The sequence below is a fragment of the Toxotes jaculatrix genome, chromosome 1 (genome assembly GCF_017976425.1).
Source record: "Toxotes jaculatrix isolate fToxJac2 chromosome 1, fToxJac2.pri, whole genome shotgun sequence".
In the NCBI taxonomy this organism is placed as follows: domain Eukaryota; kingdom Metazoa; phylum Chordata; class Actinopteri; family Toxotidae; genus Toxotes; species Toxotes jaculatrix.
This window is the reverse complement of record NC_054394.1, coordinates 28,082,840-28,106,321: the sequence shown is the minus strand read 5'-3', so window position 1 is coordinate 28,106,321 and position 23,482 is coordinate 28,082,840. Positions and strand designations below refer to the sequence as shown.

Here is a 23,482-nt window from a genome sequence, read left to right as displayed (position 1 = left end):
AAAGGTGCCTTAAATTAAAGCTAAGCAAACGTAAATCACTGTCATTGTAGTGTCTAACATTTTATGTCTTTTGCTGACTCAGGCCACTGGAAAAAGGGCTTAGTTTTATTCCTGTTTGTCTCGTAACAAGGAACTAAAATGTTATGCCATCCACAAGTGACTCATTTCCTCTACCTTTTATTGCACTGAAGGAACTTGGTAAACTTGGTATTTCTTTTGGGTACAGTCAGGTACAGTCAGAGTAATGTTGAAAACACTATTTAGAATGTCTTACAACAACACGAAGCTGTATAAGTATTCGTAATGTGTAACGCAACAACACTCAAAAACCAGGGATACATCTGTGAACACATCCAACGCCATTTTATTCATTTAAATTAAAGCTCAAAGCAAATCAACGTCCCCTTTCCCACAATTACACCATGATCATACCTCAGAATATTCTAAAAATCTTATACATGGCACCATAATGCTACCGGCTAGTGGTATCAACTTTTATTCATCAATATAAGGAAATTTTTTGTTAGCTCCATAGCCTGGGTTACCCGGTTTGGCTTCTCCCCTGTCCTGTTTGGCTTCTTTCTCTGGTTGACTTTGAGGTGCATCCTCGCTGCTGCTTGCCTTGGCGCCTGTCAGGGACGCTGAAATTTAATTCCATATTAATATTAAAAGAAATATCAAATTGCATACAGTAATGCATGAGTGTGTTAGAATTGCTGGTATTTTTGAGTGTTGTCACATAATTATCAAAAAAATGAGTCAGCCTTTCCTTCGTCTGGCTTTTGACTCACTTGGAGCTCTTGGAGCTTCTTTCCCACACTTGAGTGTGCTTTTAGCAAAGCACTCTGCCATCCAGGACAACACCTCTCCACAATATCTGACCTAGACAGAGACAGGTCAGCCAGAGGTGACTGAGGGTCATGTAAGATGTCTGTCAGATTACTAACTTGAATGTTTTTTTTGGCTTAGGGAAATGCAACCAGATTATGTGTCAAACTGTTGTATTGAGGTCACTTTTCCAGGTTTACCTGAGCCTCCATGGATGCCAGTCGTTTCTCTTGATCCTTAAACCCACTGACAATCCTCAGCAAGCTCTGAACCCTTGGGCACAAACAAGAATCAGTAAAAACCTTGTTCAGTGCTGCAGTAATCAGTTTGTACCACAAGAGGGCAGGCAAGCTTTAAAACAAGCCATGGTTTGGAGCTCAGCAGGTATTGTATCATGGGGTGGGTCAGCTTGTTTGCTAATAAGATCATATCTTCCTATAATCAGAGTATCTGATAGTTTACTGAGGTTGACAAAATTGCAAAATGATAATTACTTTGAGGAGGTATTCTTGAGTCTCTCCTCACTGCTTTCCCAGTGCTGTCGCTCCAGTTTGGCCAGGTAGTTCTCTTTCTGCACTGTCTCCCATGTTATCAGCCTCTGGTCTAGCCCTGCCGGCAGCTCCCTCTCTGGCAGAAAACACACACACACACACACACACACGCGCACAAGGAGGCAGTCCAATAACCAATTAACCGACAGGCAATTTCCACGGACAGAGCAGGTGAAGGACAGAGATAAACGGACTGTGTTTGCCTGTATTTCGTTTAATTTTAATTTAGCCAGATAAGCCACAAGGAACAATTTCATCCGTTTGACATAAGGAAGAGTGTCTTAATGGCCACTAATGGAAATATGATGAAATGTGCATATAGAACCTTCGTACCAAGATGCTCCTGCTTGGACTCAGGCCGTTTGACCAGGCTGAGGAGGATCTGAGAGAGGTGGCTGATGATAATGAAGGGTGGAGCCAGGGCGGGACGGCTGTGGTACTCCACAATCAGGTTGTATCTCTGGAACTTCCAGAAGATGTCCGTGTTGCCCTGCACCACCTGGAATGTGTAGCTGAAGATGGGGAAAAAAGGAACAAAACGCCAGTAAAGCCAGTTTGATTTTACACTGTACAAAGAAGCGACTTGCTCCAATAATTTTGTTAGACAGACAAACATATGGACAGTTTTCTAGATTCACAGCGCCTGACCTGAACATAGCAATAAGCAGGTTGAGCAGCAGGACATTGGTGACAAGTAGGAAGATAACCAGCAGCAGAATGACCAGCCAGTTGGCGTAGATGTTGGGACATGGCGGCCGTAGGCCCATGATAATCTCCTCTGAGTCATTGGTGCAGTTAATTTCAGGCATGCGAGCAGCTGTGCTCCATTTATGAAAGAACAAGAAAATTAGATTAGAAGACAGCATTCAGGCAAACAGAAAGTCATCCCTGTTTGCATGAGTGATGAAAATATAACATGAAAAAAAACTGTCACACTGCACTGCACACATGTAAAAGTTGAATATTCTTTATAGCAAATACACAAATTTGAGTCTACTGTAATTCACCGTCTATTTCCTCCAAGGGGATCTGGCCAAAAATGTGCAGGTAGGGGCGGTACAAGGCTCTGCGGAACACCCAGTCGATCCTGGGATCATTGGGGTGGAGAAGAGCCTGCGTTGCAACACCGTACGCTATGAGCCACACACTCAGGAAGAAGAGGAAGAAGAAAACGTCCTTCATCTGCAGAGGAGAAACACAGACTTTTTCATCTTCTTGACTGGCCACACAAGGCCTACACTTTCTTCACCTGCGACCAAGAACATCACTTTCATGTCAAGATGGTGGTGTTTTGTTTCGCTCACCATTCTCTCCACAATAATGATCTTGGGGCCGAGCTGCTTATGAATGGCAAAGATGTGGATCAGACGAAGGGTGAAAACCATGAAGTCTATCGCCAGGACTGTCCTTCCTGCCTCATAGGTGTGATTAACCATCCTGGAAAATCAAATTAAATCCACACTTTTTAATCTCTATCCCTTCTTCCCATTCAGTATTTAATCCATTCGCTCCCTCCGTTATTTTAATCACCATAGCAACAGGTCTAGAGCTGCCACAATTTGTGTTGTTTTTGCTGTATTTTTTCAGTGTAATCAATGTGTTGTTTAATGCTCATTACCTGCACGAAACCCCAACAACAAAGAGCAAGATGGCAACCATGTCGCACTTGTTCCAGTTGTCCTCGACGTAGAGTTTGAACTTCTTCAAGATGTTCATCTCTTCATCCGTGAAAAAGCTCTGTGTCATTAAAGATAGAAGTTTATGTATTAATATAAGACATGATCATTTGCATTTTTCTTTAAGAAAATCTAAAAAGTTATTTCATTAAAAAAATCTTAGTTTATGTTGCATGACTGAGTTTGGTTTAATTTCTAACCTCAACATTATTTTGCTAGAAAATTCCCCGTGTGCATTAGTAATTTGATAGAAGCTGATGTGTAACTATGTCTGTGTGTACAGTGCATTGTTTTAACATGCTTTCTTGATATATATTTGTCTTATGTCTTTCAGGTCTTTTGTGCTACTGGCTCAAACAATAAAACTAATGTGTTATTTACATTCTGAACATAGTAAGTCAGTTTTCAATTTTAAAAATAAAAATGCTTTGCACTGGTGTAAAGTTTCCATTTAATATGGAAATGTGTTTACACCCTGAATAATTCTAGGAGTTTATGGGTAAATGAGGCTTTAACAAACCTTTTAATCTTTTTAAACCATCAGCTATGCACTTTCTGTTAGAGCTAGGTAACATTTTTCCCATGTTAACATACCATCTACCAGGCCATACACTGGAGCCCTATTCAGACACACCTGCAAGGCCAAAAGGGACTTAGCAGGTACACGGCCCTGATGCTCTAGAAGCACCTGCAGTGTCCCACATTCTCACTCCTGTGAAATGTCTCTCAGACTTTTAGTGTAAGGTTTACTGTCTCTTGTGGCTTGAACAGGGCACCTGTAAGTGCATCAAGAAACAGCGCACGGTCTCTTGATGGCACAATTGATTTGAGAACAAGCTGAGAGAGGTACGCTGCTTTCATAAAGCGACAGACTACATATTTTGTATACATATTTTGTATTGCTACCCATGCAGCCTCCATTTAGGATCACATAGTCCTCTGAAAATACTTTGCAAGATTCACCCTCACCTTAACCAGGACTAGCACATCTTTTTGGTTCAGATCTGTTCAGCTTCAGTGTGTTAAAGGGGCAAAATGCCCCAACAAAGCATCTTAATAAAAGCAGAATGGGAGTCTGTTCTTCCTTGCCATCTTATTCCCAGCATTGCTGATTGTCTCCTTTCAGGGCATAAATGATTTGTAAATAGAGCGGGATATATAAGGTGTAGAGTCAGAGACTGAGTGTAAATCAACCAAATATCTCACACTTACCTCAGATGTATTGATGCTGACTAAACATAAGCAGTGATAGATTTTGCATAAACAACAATACAGCCACCGTGACCATCTAAATCTCTTCTAGTCCGACATTACACAGACTGTCTGGAATGATACAGCGTTATCCCTAAAGTGTAAAGGACTGAAAATCCTCTATCAGCATGTGAGCACCTGTGAAATCTCTTCAAGTAACGAGAAACCACATATATCAGCCTACACCAATTCATGCAACAACATATTGGTTTTCATAACACAGTGAGAGTGAGGAGCCTTGCACCAGCCCATCTATCAGATTTTAAAAAACTGGTAAACCTACAGCCTCTAACCTTGTTTTATGACACGTATGGTAAAATCTGGGGCCCCAGTGGCATTTTCTTCCTTTAGGGAGAGGCATGCACCCCAGAGCCATCCCTTTGAAGGCACAGGAGCCCCGCTGGGCTTGGTAGCATGCCAGGGCCGCCTGTGGCAGTGTGGTTCTTTTTTTGGAAACCTGTACCATAGCTCTGCTCAGCTCAGGGACTTTCTGAGATGCACGTTGCAAAAGGGAGCTGAGGGAACAGAGGTGAAGCCCTGTCTCATCTGGGGCTTTTGTGCCCAAAGGAGGAAGTCTCAGTGGGATCAGTGCAATAAGGGATCATGCTTGTCTGACCCGGCTCACTGGGAGGGAGTCAGGCAGAGAGGTGAAAGTCTCATGAATCCTTAAAACCCCAGAGAGAATGAGCTCATTGTAGCGATACACAGCAGCTCGTACTCAGATGTGTCTGACTTCTCAGGCATGAGTAAAGTCATGCAAACACATCTAATAAAAGAGAGCAGAGCTTCAAAGTGGGTGTCACGCTGCATAGATTGGTAGAAATGGGTACCTTAAAAAAAATAATTAAATAATGATCTGAGAACTTAAAATCTGTTTGAGAACATGAGACAGGATCATAAAGAAACCAGTGAGACTGGATGCTTTGATGGTCACCTGTCGGAGTTCCTCCAGCACCAAGGTGAAGACCCAGAAGTACAGCATTATCTCTGGGGCTCCAGGGCCGGAGGGCGGTGGTGGGCGGAAGTCTAGCAGGAGCACGTAGGTGAAGAGGCAGAGGAAGGCGAAGTACATGATGACATTACCAAGGAACACAGTGACAGGAGCGCTCCAGAAGCGACGCCAGCGGCGGAGTAAGAAACGCCACCAGACAGAGGCACAGCTCTGAGCTGCTGGATCCCCAGGTGGAGAGTCCCTGGAAATCAAAGAGAAAAAAAGGAAAAGACACTCAAGTGGTTCTCAAACTCTTTTTACATACAAATCAACAGAAGTGTATAATGATTTAAATACCGGTTACACCCAGACTTCTTATATTGGAACATGGGAAGATTACAGATGTTGTTTTAACCTTTGATGATTGAATTTGTTGATGCAGGCTGGGTGTACTCCAGGTTTATTTGTTAAGCCATAACTGATCTACATTTTTTTTTATGTGAGGTGGATCATGTGTGGTGGCTTTTAGCATCTGTTTCCCCCCTTTTTATTATGTTTTATGCATTTTATTATGTTTTTTATTCAAGTCTGTGTGTGTCCTGTGTTTCACTTGGCTGCAGACAAAGTCCCCTTGGGGAAAAATAAAGCTGAAGGTGAAATTAAAATGTGAAATGATGCAGTGCATCAGACTTTTATACTTTAGCTGAATTTAGATCACGTACAGCTTTACTGTGAATATATAATGCAGGGTAATGGCATGCAACATATTTTAGAAAGAAATAATGAGAATAAAAAAAAAAAACACATTTAGCAGTAAAACAACCAAAATAATGCTTAAGGTGGTGACTTGCTGCGCAAGATAATTTTCACAGTATGCACCTTCAATTTAAGTACTATATGAATGCAAACTCACAAGGGGTCATCGTCGTCAGTTAACAGCAAAGCCTTTTCCGTATCCAGACTGTCCAGCTCCACGAACTGCTCACGGCCATTACGATTGTCCAGTTCCTCGTCACTGAGAAGCACATGAGTGTGTTTCAGTGCACACAACAAAACACGTACATACAGTACATCCACGTGGCTAAGGCGTAATGGTGGGCCAGCATGACACTGATCACCTGAACTTTATGAGGTTGGTCCAGATGAGTGGTGGGCAGAAGAACGACACCACGAGTTTGGAAATGGCTGTGTCAGTCGTCATCGCCCCCCACCAAATCTTTGTGAGGAGAGCCTGTGATGAAAGTTTACTTGGTATCATTTAGGTTGAAAATGTGATGTGGTTTCACAACAGGGATAAACTAACATAACCGGTGAATGAAATTAACCACAAGAGGGCACTGCAGGCTTTGGAATAACCCCGCCTTACAGTCTTGTGACTATACCCATGGAAGCATCATACAGGGGAGTTGCCCCAGTTGGTTCGCAGAAGAAAAAAATTTGAATATTCCCTCCCTGTCAAACCATTTCCTTCTCCACAACTGCCTGTTTGCAGCTTGGAATGAGGTCACTTACATGAAAGGACATATTATGCTTAGCCATGGGCTTGTCCACCCTTTGTAACAGACCACTGAAATCCACATTCTCTTGAACCATTACACATGTATTGAATTATAATTAACAGCTTCGCATTAAAAAAAGGCCATTTTACTCCAACTGTGTGCTTTAAATAAAATAATATTTCACTGTCAAGAGTTTTCTGCACACTAACTTTCCCTGCTGACACTGAATACTAATTAACTCTCAGCGATGACTTTCTAATGATAAGGACGTCTGTTGCTGGGATAAAATTGTGCAGTGAACGGAGGCCAGCGAGCAGCAAAAGATATGAATTTGAAATAAGTATGGAAAAATGTTTAATAACTGCAATACAAGCAGCAGCAAAATAAATCACATACCTCTCTTCTTCAAATGTACAGTACTTTGAAACTGCTGGATGAAAGTTAAACTGGAGCCAAATGAGCATATGGATGTATCTCCATGTTACCTGAACTCCATCGTGGGCAAAGAAGGATTTGGCATCTGCCTCAGTTGCCAAGTTAAGGACCGTAGATTTGCTCCAGCAGTGTGTTCTCCTCACTAACAAAGCATAAGCCCTGTCTTCACTGTTGGAGTAACACTCTCCAAAGACATCTGCCACGGTGACAACAAAAGAAACACGGTGTCAAACACTCGGCTATGTTAGAAGAATTCACACATTCAGATTCACATTTTACTCCTTTGCAGCAGGACAACTGTTTGTGCTTGAGAAAGTGTTGTTTTGATGTTGGTGAATGTACCTCTTGCTATGTTTGACCTTTACTTTTTCTGATCACACCGTCAGCTGTTGTCGCCAAACGGTTTATGTACTCACCAAGGGCAAACTGCTCATACTTGGCCTCCTTCATACTACGTGCAGACTCAGCCTCAGATTCCAGTCGTGCCATCTCTTTCAGAATCTTACAACCCGCCAGCGCTGCCGCAACCGCCTCAGGGCCCTGAAGGATTAAAAGAAAGCTGAATCCAAGAAATGGGTCTGAGAGCCTCTAAGTAAAGAAATGACAACAAAAAGTAATATGATTCCAAAGGACTGAAAAAAAGATCCCAAAGGGACAAAATGACCAAAAAGAGACACAAAACCACCACAATGAGATGCAAAATGAGCTAAATGTTTGTAGCTGTTTTGCATCTCTTTCAGCCTCAAGGTCCTGTATGGGAGGGTGAGGGGCCTTTTACCTGTCTGTACCCAGGGGCCAGTTTTCTCATAATCCATCCACGGTTTGGGTGTGATAGCAGGCTCATACCCCATGTTTTGAATTTTAGCGATGCAGTTGCTTATGCCTTCGGACTCAAACATCAAATAAAGTTTCACCCTTGGATGTGACTAAAGTGGCGTCTTCTACAGAGATAGAGAAATCATACCACTGGTTTTAAGCATTTTTTGTGTTTTTGAAACATTGCAGGCTTTCTTTCAGTTTACTTAAGGTCACAATGAAAAAAAAAAAAACTTGAAACTTCCTCAGTATATAGTAATTCATCATACAGAACATCAGGTCTACACACGAAGTTTTATCCTGACCATGTAAAGCCGCAACTTGTTTTTTTTTTTTCCAGATTAACCAAATGCGATATAACTCATTAAGTAGTGAGCCTCAGAGGTGCTGGTAAGCAAATTTGTTTCTTGTTACTCTTCTCATCTATCTCTCAGCAGACAGTCAACAAACTTGTTTCCAAAAGAGTTGAACTATTTCTTTAAACCAGTGTTTTGGCATCAGATTGATTTCTTGTCCATCATACATGTGATGGAAGGAAGAGGATGTTTATAGGTGTGTTTATTTAGGATTTTTTTTTTTTTACGAAGAAAATCAGTTCTTGCTCCTCTCTGGAAAGAGACTGACATTGTCTGTTATGGGATTATAGTACACTGTGTTAAATAATACCAACTTTTCATGGCCTTATACTTGGTAGAAGAAACATTTACAGGACTAACATGACAAATGTGCAAATGAAGAGAAACATACTAAAACAGAAAGCTCTCCATTTGAAGTTACACTTAGTGGTGTGGACCTCATACCTCTTTATTTAAATGATGATCAATTTCTGTATATTATGGCGTATAATGTTACTCCTGCGTTCCTATATATGTACATATTAAATATAAGATATTTTGCTTGCATAAGCCAGCCCGCGAGGATAATTGTGATGAGGCCTTCAACATGAGAGATACTTCAAACAATCAAATTATGAATGCAGATATCCCGGCCAGAGTCTGAGCGGTAAAACGATTTGCAGTGGGGGATGTACACACAGTGAATGCAATTACCATAATTTCAGATAATGTTTGAAATAAGACGCAGGGAAGGAGCACATCGGGGTGACCGCTTGTGAGATTATAATAATTGGTTCCCTTAGTTCAGGGAAGGGCAACAAAGAAATGAAAGGTGCCTTGGAAAGATGTTGAAAACAAAGAGCAATTACCATTGACTGGTGTCATTTGAACTACTCATAGAGCATCAATTACATGTCAGGATATATTTCTCATTAACTTCCTCAGGACTTCACACACACACCTGCACTACCTCACCACTGGTATCGCGCTGGTTGAATATACTGCCCCAGCAAGCGGCATGACCTTCATTTGAATAATGTTCTTGGAGATAAGAATGCTTTTTAGTGCACCTCAGCTCCTGATAAATATGCCGTTTGCTGGGCTCTTTTATCTAGAGTGACATTTTCATATGGCAGGACTGACCTGCACATGCACGGTGCTGGCCCACATTACTCTTGTTCACACTGAATTCAGAATACAAACTAGTGCGGTATAATTCAGCTCACTTCAGTTTGGTGTTGAGTGGTTTTTGCCAATGCCAGGCACATTTAGACTTTTATTGATTGAGCCACACAGCACTGCGATAATACGAGCTGGAACTGAACTGACTAAAGAAGCTGACAAGACTGACCATGGCCCAAAAGTAGTTAGCCATCTGTTGCCGGTTCTGAAGGACGGCCCAGAGGAAAAGATCCCTCCAAGGATGTTCGCAGCGCTCCTCTAACTCAGCCAGGTTCTTCTGGCTGTGGAACAGTCGACCCTTTGCTGGCTTCTCCTGGGGCACACAGACAGAACACTACATGTATTAAATGCACACAGTTTACAGAGCATGCAATTATTATATGAGTCATCCAATCTACGGCCGTCATTATTGCAAAACCAATTATTTCCTCTGCCAAGAAGGTTATTTTTACCTGGCAATCTGTCTGTCTGCCAACAGAACATATAGGTATTTCAAAAATGCATGAAAGGATTTCTATGAAATACGCTGAACAGACAGACCTTCAGCTATAAAACAATTTGATTTTGGTCATGGTCTTATGTATAATTTATTCCCTGAGATTATCACCTTTTTCAGCTGTGCAGCATGATACAAAACACATACATTACACAACACAGAGAGAGGTGATTAATTTGTAAATCCAGAAGGTATATTTAGACACGATTTCTGACGACATGACAGCAGGTTTGGTGTGTGATGATGATTCATCTCTTCCTGTCCACAGTTATTTCAAGGGATCCCCAACTTGGCGGTCTAGACCTCTAGACAGAAGGGCAGGATTAGCTTTTCTGTTTCACTCCTACAAGAGCAGGATGAGGTCACCATTAAAGATTCACTGTTTTCCTTGAAGTGAGTTAACCACAAAGTCTGCATCTTCTCTATTTCATAGCATCTTTCAGGGCTTTCGGGGAAAATCCCTCCCTGCTCACAACAACTCATAGATAAATTCAAACTGTTTGAAGAACTCACAAACAGACACTGCTTCACCTTAAGGTGTCACAAGCCAAAAAGGATGAGAACCGCTCAAAGACGCAAGACAAGGTGGAAACTAATTCATCAGTTGAAAGGATTTCTTTTTCAGTGAAGTATATGTGATTTACTGCAACGTTTGTGACACAGTAAACTCACCGTGGGAATCTTTTGGTAAAAGCCTTTGCAGGAGTCATGAAGAAAATCTTTCAGCACTTTGGCAACCTCGTACAGGGTGAAGCGGGGTTTCCCTTGCTCAGGCGGATGGTGCCCAGGTGGACCAGGTGTCCTGGCAGCTCCAAGCAGAAGCTGCTTCTCCTCGTACTTTTTGAGGAGCAGGTTGTGAAGCAGGCTCTTCTCCGACACAGACCAGTAAAGCTCCTGCAGGCGTCCGTAGGTAAGGAACTCGCCCAGGTTCACGCCGTTGTCCACAAAAAGGCGCACAAAGTCAGGTTTGTCATTGATCAGTGCGTCCATCATCACCTCTTCAAGGTCGCATGCCTGCAAAGATCATGTGTCTTTGTTACAATGACTCATAAAGCAGCTGTCTACTCTCTTCTCCCTGTGAAATGGTTTTCAACATTTTGCCTCTCATATTTCTGTGATATCTACTGAGTCACTAGTCAATAAGTGACTGAATACAAATATTGACAAATAGGATTATAATTGACTAACGGCTTCATCCGTTAGTCAGTTTGTTGGTCCACCACCTTGATAAAATATCTCAAAAATTGCTGGATGGATGTGCATTAACGATTGTACAGATATTTATGATCTAACTTTACAGTGTTAACCTGTATTAACCTGTAGTTCTCTCACCTTCCACTCCACATCTCCATTGAAGATGTCACTCTTGGCAATGTCCACCCTGTTCCAGGCCACAGCCAGCTTCAGTTCATCCAGGAAGTCCTGAGCTTCCTGACTTTGGCTCTTACAAGCTGATTCACACGCACGCACGCACACACGCACGCACGCACACACACACACACGCACGCACGCACGCACGCACGCACACACACACACAGGTTCAGAATGTATGAAGTGCTCAAAATGTCAAGGCTCACTCTCCGTACACCTGTCAAGTCACAAAACCTATAATTGTACAGCCTTAGAAAATTGCGAGTTTCTTAATAGCATATCTTTCACAAGGAGTTCTTTACCCTTGACTAGAGCTTTGAGAATGACGGTATCCAGCTCCGAGCTCTCCTGTTCAGGGTCGTGGACAGTGAGGAGATGCCCATGATCGAGTATCTTCTGGATCTGATTGGCAGGTTGACAGTCACTTATTAATAACATCCTTGCTTGAGTGAAGCAATGCATTTTTATTTTTCATCACTAAAACATTGTTTTCTAAAATTACAATCTCTTCACTGTGTATGTCAGCTTGAAAAAAATATGTTGCGTTATTGGTATCTTTCCCTCCTCCTTCATTTCCTTAATTAGGTCATCACATACAAATTGTGAAGATAACGATGAAAATCCTACATTAGCTTCTCTCACAATCTTTCCCACTGTGCCCCATTTTTCTGGCTCATGTTCGAGTCTTGTGATGTGCATATCTGTGTATGTGCCTGCCTCCATGCTGTGCACATCACTCTCACCAGCTTGACCCAGTTACTGATGTCTGTGCTGTGGTGGGCATTTGGAAAGGTGTCCAGAAGCAGCTCATGAACACTGTCCATATCCCAGCACCCCCTATTCATCAGTGTGACGAGGATGTCAGCCACGCCTCCTGAGCCTGCCAGGATCAGCCACGGTGTTGAATTGCCAATGCCTTTACACATCCTCTGCAGAAAAGGACACAGTGTTCAGACGTGTAGACAAACTCGCAAACTTCATCGTGTTTTACTTAATAACTTCTCGACTTAACATCAACAGTGAATCATATTGATCAGTGCAAGCTGTAGTCTCTAATCTCCTCAGTTATGGCTCTATTTATGCAAATAAACGGGTGGCTTTGACGGGCTAGCCGAAGAGATTAGTTTTGTGTAAACAGAAAGAATTTGTTTCACAGTCTGGCTCTGGCCTGCTACTTCAGGAAGGGGTACAACCAAAATTTGATTCGGAGCCTAATTCTCAGGCCACTGTTCAAAGTCAGATTATGCACATCCATATGACAAAGCAGACGGCTGGCCTTTAAAATGTCTCCTTGTGGTCATGTCTTTAAAGTTCTTGAGCTACTAATTGCATTGTGAATTAAAATTTACCTTTAGGATCCTGGGTTCCCCATGGACCAAGAGACACAGAACAGGAATCTCAAAACTGCCTGTGCCTGAAAGCATCAGAAACTACATTCACTATAATATCGTTTGCATTTCAGAGACGCTTACATGATTATCACTCTGTGAATGGTGCATTGGCTTCACCTGACAGCTGCAAGCGGTTACCTTTGTCTCTCTGCAGTTAAACTAAAGAATGCTGTTACCTTATCAGTTTGGTAAATTTGAACAGTTTTGAAGGTCTGAGGAGGTAAAACTGTCCAACAAGTTCAACAATTAAACAACATGGAGCAAAGAAAGGTCAGAAGATTGAACTTAACTTCATTTGCATAGAATTCTTTTTTCAACTTAAAGGGACCCTGCTTAGGTGTTTTTTTTTTACATCTAGTAGAACAATGGAGAAAGGTTTTTAAGAATGGGTCCCTGTTTGGTTTGTTGTTGGCAGTAACACACAAAGGAGAACAGCAATGCCCCTGCAGAGGCAGAGAAAGACACTGTAAACTAGCAGACATGGATGTGAACAAGGCACAATATATATTAATATATTATTAGAAAATTGGCTTTAAAAATGTTTTATGAGGAAGGAAACGGGCTAAGCACATTTGTTAGACCTCGAGGATGCATTTTGGTGAGAAACATTGAGTGTAAACATAACTTTTGTTTGTTTACAGGAAAACTCCAGAGTACCTTTGATTACTCAGGAATTTTGTGAAGTAGCACCACTTATCTATCTTGGCAAGTTTGTGGTTTAAAACCAAATACTAAAGGGACTAGAGAGAGAAAACATCTAACGCTGAGTCTGCTCTCTTGCTGTTCTGTAGGAGTCTGTATCTCAGTCTTTAAAACATTTTTTTTTAACTTCCCTTGGGCAGTCGAGAGTCTATACCAGAATTTCACTTGCTGACATACTACAAAGCCAAGTTCTGAGCAGATGTACATTTAGTCTACAGCTGCACTTGTGTACAAGTTTGAGTCACATGATTTTACAGCAAGCTATACAAAAAGGTCATAAAATATGAAGTAGGGCTTTTTAAAGCTATCAGTATATGAAGCAGCTACCTGTACTACGAGCATCGCCACAGTAAAATAACGCTTAATGCATCTATAATTCAACACCACAAAAAGGACCATTTGTCCTTTCTACTTCTACTTACTTTTAATATTTAAGTACATTTTACAGTTTGCATTTCTGTAAATTTTATAAATGTAAAAGTAAATGCAGGACTTTAACATTTAATTAAGTAATTCTACATTCTGGCCTTGTTATTGGTGCTTAAGTGAAAGAATCTTATTCCATTACTGGTTCCCAGCAGTGTCCTAAAGGGCTTTACCTCCATAACCAGTGCGCTGAAGAGAGATGTGTTTGAGCAGCTTCACCCTCATTTCACTGGTGGCTCCTGGTCTGTTGGGATCCTCCTCCACCAGCACAAAGTGAGAGTGGTGGCTGTCCAGGGAATACACTGACCCATGAGGCAGGTCCTGTGGCTTGTATACAGCAGGCTCATCCACCTTGAGAACATGAATCAGGGTATGCAGGCATAAAGAGGACGGCACAAACACATTAATGTGAAACATGTAAATATATGCCCATCAATGTTGTGAGTGTGTACTGAAACCTTGGCAGTGAGGAGTGCCTCTCGGTTGTGGATCATGTTCCAAGGTGCGATGCCAATGGCCACTACACGAACTTTGGAGGAGGTACTGGCCAAGGAGTGATCTCTTACCGCCTGGCCCAAGTGCTTGGTGATGCCAAAGCGAAGGCCATTAGTCAAAATCCAGGCCCCTAGAGAACAGAGAAGCAGTTGTATATGTGTATGTAAGTGGTATAAACAGTTTTTTGTGCACTTGTTAGCAGCGTCCAGGCGAACTACAAATGAATCTATGCTATGTGTATGTATCAAAGCAGAGAGTCGTGTCCTGGATTCTATATAAGCAGCTGGACTACTGATGATGCTACCTAGATTTTTGCCTCACATGGTTATTCCGTGTTAGTCCTCCTTACATACATTAAAATTCATGAAAATATTTTACGAATCATGCAATTAAAAAGCACATGGAAAAAAAAAATCATAAATAATTTATGAGTGTTATTTTAGACCTCATACATCTAAATAAAAGCCCAGCTTTCACCTCTGTGTAGTGTTTCTAGTAATTTCTTCTAGCGGTCAACAGAGGGCAACAGAGAACCCATTCTCATGTGAGTGTTGATTTCAAAAGCCAAACCAGTTTTGGTGATTATAACCTGTGCTCTGTGCAGCCTTCACAAGTCCTTTTCTCAGAGTGTCCCTGAGCCACGGCTTCATTTGAGCCACCTCATCTCCTCCCACCAGCGCCACCACCAGGTGTGGAGGAGCCAGGCCCCACTCTTCTGTCAGCATCTGGTAGATCAGCACTGGATCCGTGCTGCTGCACACTCTCATAAACTGAATAGAAAGAGACAAGTTGATATGTCAGCATTGTGCTCAAAACACTTATTCTCCAAGCTCTTCCTTTGCTGTTGTATAACCCTCAGTATTTGTTATGTGATCTAGTTTCACCTTCCCTCTTGTCTTCGTGGGGCCAATGAAGTCTATGTCGCCCACTCTTCCAGCTGCCCAGTGACTCTTCTCCGTTTTCATTCTGCTGGCCAGGCCTCTGGCTACATTCTCCAGTGTCTCATCCACTGTAGAGCAGCAGGAACAGCCCAGCAGGACACTGAGAGAAACAAAATTGAATTAATATGTAGAGCGTATCATGCAAAAAAGGCTCTGCAGTAGCACCATCTCAGGTCTGCTGCTCACCTGGAACATTCGTCTCACAGGTTCTCTCTGGTTTTTCACAAACATGCACTGTAACTATTCTGTCTTCCTGCTCTCCAGTAGTGTAGCAAGCACCTGGATAGGACTGTGGATCCTCAAACACAAACTAAAGACTCACCTCTCAGCTTTTTAGTCTCTACTTTTTCTAAATGCAAAGCCACAATCTGTCCTATAACCATCTGCTCAGTGCTCCGTTTGACCTATACTGCAGTAAGTTGTAGTTTCTCCTGCCAAGGAGGTTATTGCGTTGTTCTGTTTGGGTGTTGTTTGGCCGGGGGTTTCAAATGCTAATCAAAAAATTTCACAAATGCAGTAAACTGAAGCCATGGGTCAAGGACAAAAAGATTAATGTGACCATGAGGCCACTTATAAATGTCTTTGCGTCATAACTCCTGAAGAGTAAGGCAAAGAATGACTCCATAGAAAGGAGAATGATCCCAAAACACTGTTATTCTTTTGTTTTTTGACACGCTATTTTATTTTCTATTGAACGTGTTTATTTATTTATTTGTTTGACATATAACTGGACATAAGTTATTATTCTCCACTATACTATAACTCTCACTTTCAGCCTTGATTGGGCAAAGCCCTAATGTTTCCAGACAGGATAAGGAAGAATGTTATGCTGAAGCAGATCCAGATGCACAGGTGGATCAAAAATCTATACACACGTTCTATGATTAAAAATAAGTCATTTGGCTGATTTTGCCTTGTCGGGGGTAAACTAAGTGTTTTATAGTTTGGCTGCTTTGTCCTTAATCTGCTGCATCAAGAATGTAGCACTTTGCTTTTCTTAGTATTCAACACTGGAGAAAGCTTTTTATTCTACAGCTGGGTAATTATGACCAGCTCTCATGAATAATTTAAATAGAAAACTGTACTTGGAATAAGTTAAGGCTTGTTAGTCCAGTACAAATGTTTACTTCCTGTTGCACCTCTTCCACTTATGGCCTGCTAATCACTGGACTGATCTCAGTGCTTGCAAATGTCTATTTTCAGGTGATCTGATGGTGATTTCTTTGTCATGAACACTGAACAGCACAGTAATTTGTTTCAGACAAGAGCTTCTACCAATAGTCATGAATAGACTGTACATATTTCCTTATGTGGTGGGTAGAGGCCTGTCTTTCACTTCTACACACACACACACAACGCACGCACACACCTGTGCTCCTCTGACCACTCCAGCACATCCCCACACCGCAGGCATCGTGTCTGCGGCTGTAGTGTGCCCTGTAAACAAATAAATACGCAGATATTATGTCATTTTTCCTCTAAATCTAATACGACTGACTCACCACTCTTTTCAAATATGGAAAGGTTCTTAGAAGCACTTGTGGTCAATGCAAAAATCAGCAGAATTTTCATCCTCGCTTCATATGCAAAGAGCTTCCTGCGTCATGTTTGAACTTGTAATGATCAAAATGCTGTCATTCATATACAGAACATGAAAGCAAAAATAATGGGCCACAGCATTGCTGTCTCCCACCCAAACCTCTCAATATAAAACCTGCCTGACACAAGTGTGCACAATGTGTTTCTGATGTTATGACTTGATTTGTGTGTAGTTATTGTTTTACACTGAAAACCACCACAGTCTGTTTATCTCTGAATGATTCTTTTCATAAGAATAAATGACACTGAACTCAGAAAGAAGGCTCATTCATTAGTGATAAGATTATCCATTTGCCTGAGTAAATGCAGACTTTTATCTGCCAGCGTTATTTGCATGGGCACTTGAGCTGCTTGTGAAAGACTATCAAAACAAAAATGCAACACAAGTGCATGTTTTCTCTGACAAAAAGCAGTGCACCTCCCTGTGCACCTTGAATTAAAGAAACTGTGGTACAATGGCTAACACACAGACAGAGTCAATTAGAGTTTAGCCATCTGTTTTAATGTAAGTGTGCAGCTTGTTGTGGGAGCCTTTATTTGACTACAGGCCTAGGTCTGGGAGGGAAAAGACTACTGGACATGCAAACAGGACAATTTGCATGCAAAGGTAGAGGAGAGGACGGCCAGCTCTGGGTGTGTGTGTGTGTGTGTTTCACGGACACAAACACCCTTACATGCAAACACACCCTTTACATCTTGCTCCAAGTCTAGCATGAACTTGTCTCATGAAGAACAGAGGGTGGTCTGAGAATTCTGAGTGAATTTATGTTTCTGAGCAGAAAATCAAATCACAGCTACAGAATATGGGTAAGTGTAAAACTGTAGGACCCAACAATCCCCTTCAGACAGATGTAGAAAACTATTCCTCTTTAAATTTATAATTTGTACTGTTGAAAAAATCAACAACTTTTCATCACAGTAAAATTAAAGTTTTATAAACTATGAAAAGTCATAGAATGCACGGAGATTAGAGGTTTGTTATGAAAATATTGTAAAAAAAAAAAAAAAAAAAAAAAGGTGGTTTAAAAATCCAACAAAACTTATAAGACAAAGACCAAACCCTCAACTTCTGCTTCATCTTCAAGTCAGATTCTTCAACTGTGTAATTACATCTTCCCAATTTAAAATTCTAAACAATTTTAAACTGTACAAAACAAAATCTTAGAACCATTTTCACACCCTTTACGTACAGCATACAGGAGTGGAGGAGGATTAGTTGACACACTGCTTCAAGTTAAAACATTTGTCATTATACACAATATATTTTACCCAGGAACATCCTTTCACATAGACCTTTTTAAACGTGATAAACAGAAAAAACGACAGTCACTACACTGTGCATACTCACCAGAGGTGTGTCCTGTCTCTCCTGCATGGCTGAAGTGAACGCTCCTCAACTTCTCCTGCCAAACCACACCTGTAAGGGCTGAGGAGTTTTCCTTCCTGTCCCTCAGGTGAACCACCTGAGCCCTCAGGAAGCGAGGACAAAGGTGGGGCTCTCCCTCCGACCAATCCTGACACTGCTTCGCTCCATTGCTTTGCATGTTGGCTGGCTGCCGCTCTTTCCTCTCATCAGGACCAGTGTTAAAGCAGACAACTGTGCGTTATACATTTTTTTGACACATTCATGCACAGCTAAAGAATTACACAGCATTATGCTGAATTAAAAATCTAAATTTCCAAACAGCAGAATGGAAAATAGATGAACATATAAAGTGTAACTTTTAGCTTCAGCACTGATCATCACTCTGTCATTGTGACAACTTTGTAATATTAAATATGAGATAAATGAAGAGAAATGTGTAATACACAGCAGAATAATGGTCAGATGAATTCCAGATTAATATTGTGCACCATCATAACATATTGGCTTAAGTGGCTCTATGTGTGAGCTATGCTTACTTTCCTTGCTCAGCCATCGCTGTAGCACAGATAATAGATGAGCACAGATGAGCACAGATGATTTTTGGGGATCGTGGTTCAAGGTGCCAGCCATTTTTCACTATGAGCATAAAAGGGCCCTGTGAAGGTGTGAATCCAGTCAGTGGTGGCCATATGCTTCAAGAAGGTGGCTTGAAAGTCACCAGATTGATCAGCAAAATCTAGGAAGGGAAAAGTGGAGGCCCCCCTCCCTCATTACTGTCACGACTTGGGTAAGGACTTGGACCCAAAGTACCAAAATAAGGATCACCCATAAAGGGGGAAACGGCACAAAAATAAAAATACAAAATGCAAACGCAAAATCACTCTAGAGAGAAAACAGGACTGAACAAGGAGCAAAAATCTAACCAGAAACTAAGCAACAAATAATACACAACCTGGCGTGGCAAGATGAGCGACAAGAGACAAGGCGAAAGACATGAGACAAGACATAAGACGAACTCACCCTGAAGAAAGGGAGACACAGACAATATATACACTCAAGGCAGTGGGAAACAGGTGACACAGGTGATTAGGGCGGGGCAGACCATCACCAACGGCGGGAAACAAGACAAAGACAAGAAGTAGAACAAAACAAGATACACAAGGACTCTGATTTCAAAATAAAGTAGGAACTGTAAACAAAACTGAACAAAATTAGCAAGATTGAAAAGGTCCAAAGTAATTTAAACGAAATCTCATCTGCTTATGAACTAAGTCTCATTTTAGACCATACACTTACTTTCAGTCCTTTTTGGCAGTGGCGGTTTTTGGCACGGGCGAACCGGACCGCCGCCTGGGGCGGCATCACATGAGGGGCGGCACAACCACGTGAAAAACAAAATCATCTGCGCCGCTAAGCTGTTTTTTATTATCTATCATATTACTGTGTGGGGAACTGGCAAATTCCGTCTCCATCTCCCAGCATGCACCACCAGCATATGCATGTAGAAACGGCACCCTGACTCACGGTGGTGGTTAGGTTGGAAGAGTGTGGGAGTTGTACCTAATGATGGTCCTCTCACACTCGAGGCTCCGACACATGCGCGGTAGCTCATGAGGCAGTTGTACTGAACCACTGTGCCGAGGTGTGGTTTGGTCACTGACGTCCGAAGTAGGTGAGTGCTTCGGACGTCATACGAAACACCTGATTGGTTCGGTTTGTCATGTGAATCACGTGGGGGGATTGAGTGTGTTCAGAGATAGAATCGCTCTGTATAGGGGCGGTCATTTGAATTTTTCTTTGCAGAGTAAGTCGGTTTGTTGCGTTTGTTAGGTGTTTTGAGTTAGTAGTGTTAATAGTGTATTTTTGGAGAATCAGTGTATATAGAACAATAGATATATAAATTAGATAGACAGATAGATATAGACAAAGAGTTATATAGATAGGTATATAGATATATAATCCTAAATAACATTAGATATAGATAAGACATATAGATTCATTACACATAAACACCCACAGACACACACACACACACACACACACACCCCAGCCTCATCTGTGCTGTCTGAACGGGTTTTTTCCAAGGCTGGGGAAATAGTTTGTAAAAGAAGAAACCGATTGAGTTCAAAAACTGTAGAAAAACTTTAATTTCTTTATAAAAACTCATAAACTTTTACATAAGCACACCCACTGCCCTGTTCTTCAAGCACACCCTCTTTACCCACGTACACATAAACCTCTTTACCAACGAAGCCCAAAACATACCATGATATAATCTGTATTTGCACCAGTACCATGTGAAAATGACATCAGTCTGTATTTGTAGAGCACATCTCAGGAATGTACCAGCACCATTTCAATGTTTCACAACACAAAATATAAGTGAAGATTATGTAGGGTTACAATCAGCCAAGCAAAATAACAAACATGGTCTTCTATTATTATTATTATTATTATTATTATTATTATTATTATTATTATTATTATTATTAGTCCATGTGAAACCACATTATCATCTGGTGCAGTCAAACAGAAAAGTACCATGACAGAAACTATAAGGATTTCAAGGATTTGTCTTGGGTTTTTTTTTTAAAAGCAAACTTACTTTTCTTATCTGTGAAATGAATCTGCTGGCCAATGGGATGATCATCATATGACTCCTCCTTGACAAAGATGAGATCAGGTTCCCTCTCCATCAAGTCTATTGCCTATCGACAAGACAGGTGACAAACAGCTATGAACAAAAAAATAATTCGGTCACTGTGCAATGTTGTATTGTGGAACACACAGCAGCACCGTGACGAAAAGCCAACTCCAGTCATCGATGGAGTTTTTGGAAAGGACCGACCTCCGGTCACGGTGCTGCTGTGTGTCCCACAATACAACATCGCGCCGTGGCCTCCGGTCACGGTGCTGCTGTGTGTCCCACAATACAACATCGCGCCGTGGCCTCCGGTCACGGTGCTGCTGTGTGTCCCACAATACAACATCGCGCCGTGGCCTCCGGTCACGGTGCTGCTGTGTGTCCCACAATACAACATCGCGCCGTGGCCTCCGGTCACGGTGCTGCTGTGTGTCCCACAATACAACATCGCGCCGTGGCCTCCGGTCACGGTGCTGCTGTGTGTCCCACAATACAACATCGCGCCGTGACCGACTGGTACATTCATGAGATGTGCTCTTCAAATACAGACTGATGTCATTTTCACATGGTACTGGTGCAAATACAGATTATATCATGGTATGTTTTGGGCTTCATTGGTAAAGAGGTTTATGTGTACGTGGGTAAAGAGGGTGTGTTTGAAGAACAGGATGTGACTGTGTCAGACTGTGCTTGTGTAACTGTTTATTTGTAACTGAGTTTTTTTTTAGAAACAACAGTTTTTCTACAGCTTTTGGACTCAATCGGTTTCTTCTTTTACAAACTATTTTGTCTTTTCTGTGAGAGAGGTGTTTCTCTTCTCTCTAAAAGTCCATACATGCAGAAAATGGGTTTTTATGTATGTACGTATGTATGTATGTTAGTCTGGTGATTTGGTGATTTCCAACCGCGACAAGGGGGCCTGGTGGCCTCTTGGACATTACTGTACAGAGTGGAACATAACGTTAGACTGGGATGATTCTGCACTGCTGGACTGGGTCAAACTAATATTTTGCATATTAAGGGGGGATACGAGAGGCCTCTCCTAATTTGAGCACAGAACCAAGACAGGTGGCTGCATCATCCGTGTAAGTACAAACATGATAATAAAAATCAAAGTCACACAGGAGGCATATTCATTTTTTAATTGGTTGGTCAGAGAGGGAAGCCATGTCTCTTGATTCAATAGGTTTGACAGCACAAGTTCAAATATGTATTGTTCATGTTACTGGTTTTATCCACTTTATGAAATGAACATAATTTTTAAAGGAAATCCATACAAAATGATTTCAGTATCATAAAAAAAAAACACGCACAGGCTCTCAGGGGGCGTTGGCCACACCCCGAGAAAGGAGAGTGTTCCTTGTGAATGCTATAGATGAGAGCACATAGACGGGGGACGGGCAATGGGCATTTCAAGTTCATTTGGGCATGTGTAGAATACATGTATAAAGCAAAACCATGACCAAGGGGAGTGGTACCACGCACAGCCTTCTCACTCTGTGGTGTGGATGATTTTTTTTTTCACGTGGTTGTGCCACCCCTCATGTGATGCCGCCCCGGGCGGCTGTCCGGTTCGCCCGTGCCAAAAACCACCATTGGGTTGCAGTGTTAGGGGCGACTTCAAGACAGAATTGAAGGAGGCTCACAGGCAGAGACCTTTTTCCACAATTCCAACGGAGGTGTCCTTCTTAAGTTGCCTGAATTTTTCAAGGTTGCCTGGTGGGAAGGAATGAATTTGGGGACTGCTCCCACGTTCAACATGCTGCACTCTTCTCAACCTATATGATTACATAGGTTGAGATGCTGCATGCATTTTAGCCTTGTGTATTTTTCATCTTTACATTATTTATTCTTCCAGGCCCAGCACCAACTGGGACAGAAAACGCATGACAAAGTGGCTACATTTATGTGTCATGATGCCAACACTACCAAAAGATTTTACCAAGGTTATGTAAACAATCTAAATTAATGCAAAACCATTTATGTCACGCGGCATCTCACGGGGGGGCAGCACAAACACACACAAAAAAAAAAAAATCAGCTAAGCCGTTTTCTATTATCTATCTGTCTATTATCTAAGAATTTCCCTATGGGGATTAATAAAGTTTTTCTGATTCTGATTCTGATTTTGATCTATCATATTACTGTGTGGGGATTTGGCAAATTGGCGCCCCCTGTACCCAGCTGCAGGTGCTCTTGCTTGCTGAGAAGGTGCTGTGCTCAGAAGCTGTGTGAGGAGGGGAAAGAGGAGGGGGGTGCAGTACCCTAATGGAATTAGTGGGCTAAAGTCACCTTTCTTCCAAATAACACACATTTCATTCATATTATAAATACAGGCCTATAATTTCTGCATGGTTTTATCGCCCAGGGTGTAAATCAATGTAGAGCCGCCACTGCTCTTTGGCCTACAGGCAGAAATACCTATAGTGGCCACTAATCACTGTTCCCCGGAGGCTGAGCTGCACTGCTGCATTTTGGTACCGTTCAGACAGATGAAGGTGCATACACAGGCATATGATAACTGCAACACTGCGGCTTTTTTGTAGG

General features: G+C 41.8%; 1 protein-coding gene across 1 annotated transcript; it reads right to left on the bottom strand.

Moving 5' to 3' along the window:
* Positions 1–175: 175 nt before the first annotated feature.
* Positions 176–18,349, bottom strand: trpm5 (transient receptor potential cation channel, subfamily M, member 5). Its single transcript, XM_041033189.1, has 26 exons — positions 18,274–18,349; positions 16,696–16,763; positions 15,270–15,426; positions 14,975–15,155; positions 14,349–14,515; positions 14,064–14,241; positions 12,721–12,785; positions 12,115–12,300; positions 11,674–11,773; positions 11,333–11,451; positions 10,673–11,014; positions 9,674–9,817; positions 7,588–7,711; positions 7,222–7,367; positions 6,356–6,468; positions 6,151–6,252; positions 5,241–5,499; positions 2,998–3,116; positions 2,684–2,816; positions 2,387–2,561; positions 2,028–2,196; positions 1,713–1,891; positions 1,323–1,455; positions 1,029–1,101; positions 792–882; positions 176–641 (listed from the first exon to the last, which is right to left on the bottom strand). Exons 1-26 carry the CDS (start codon positions 18,298–18,300, stop codon positions 496–498), a joined length of 3,696 nt encoding a protein of 1,231 aa, XP_040889123.1. The 5' UTR covers positions 18,301–18,349; the 3' UTR covers positions 176–495.
* Positions 18,350–23,482: the final 5,133 nt, after the last annotated feature.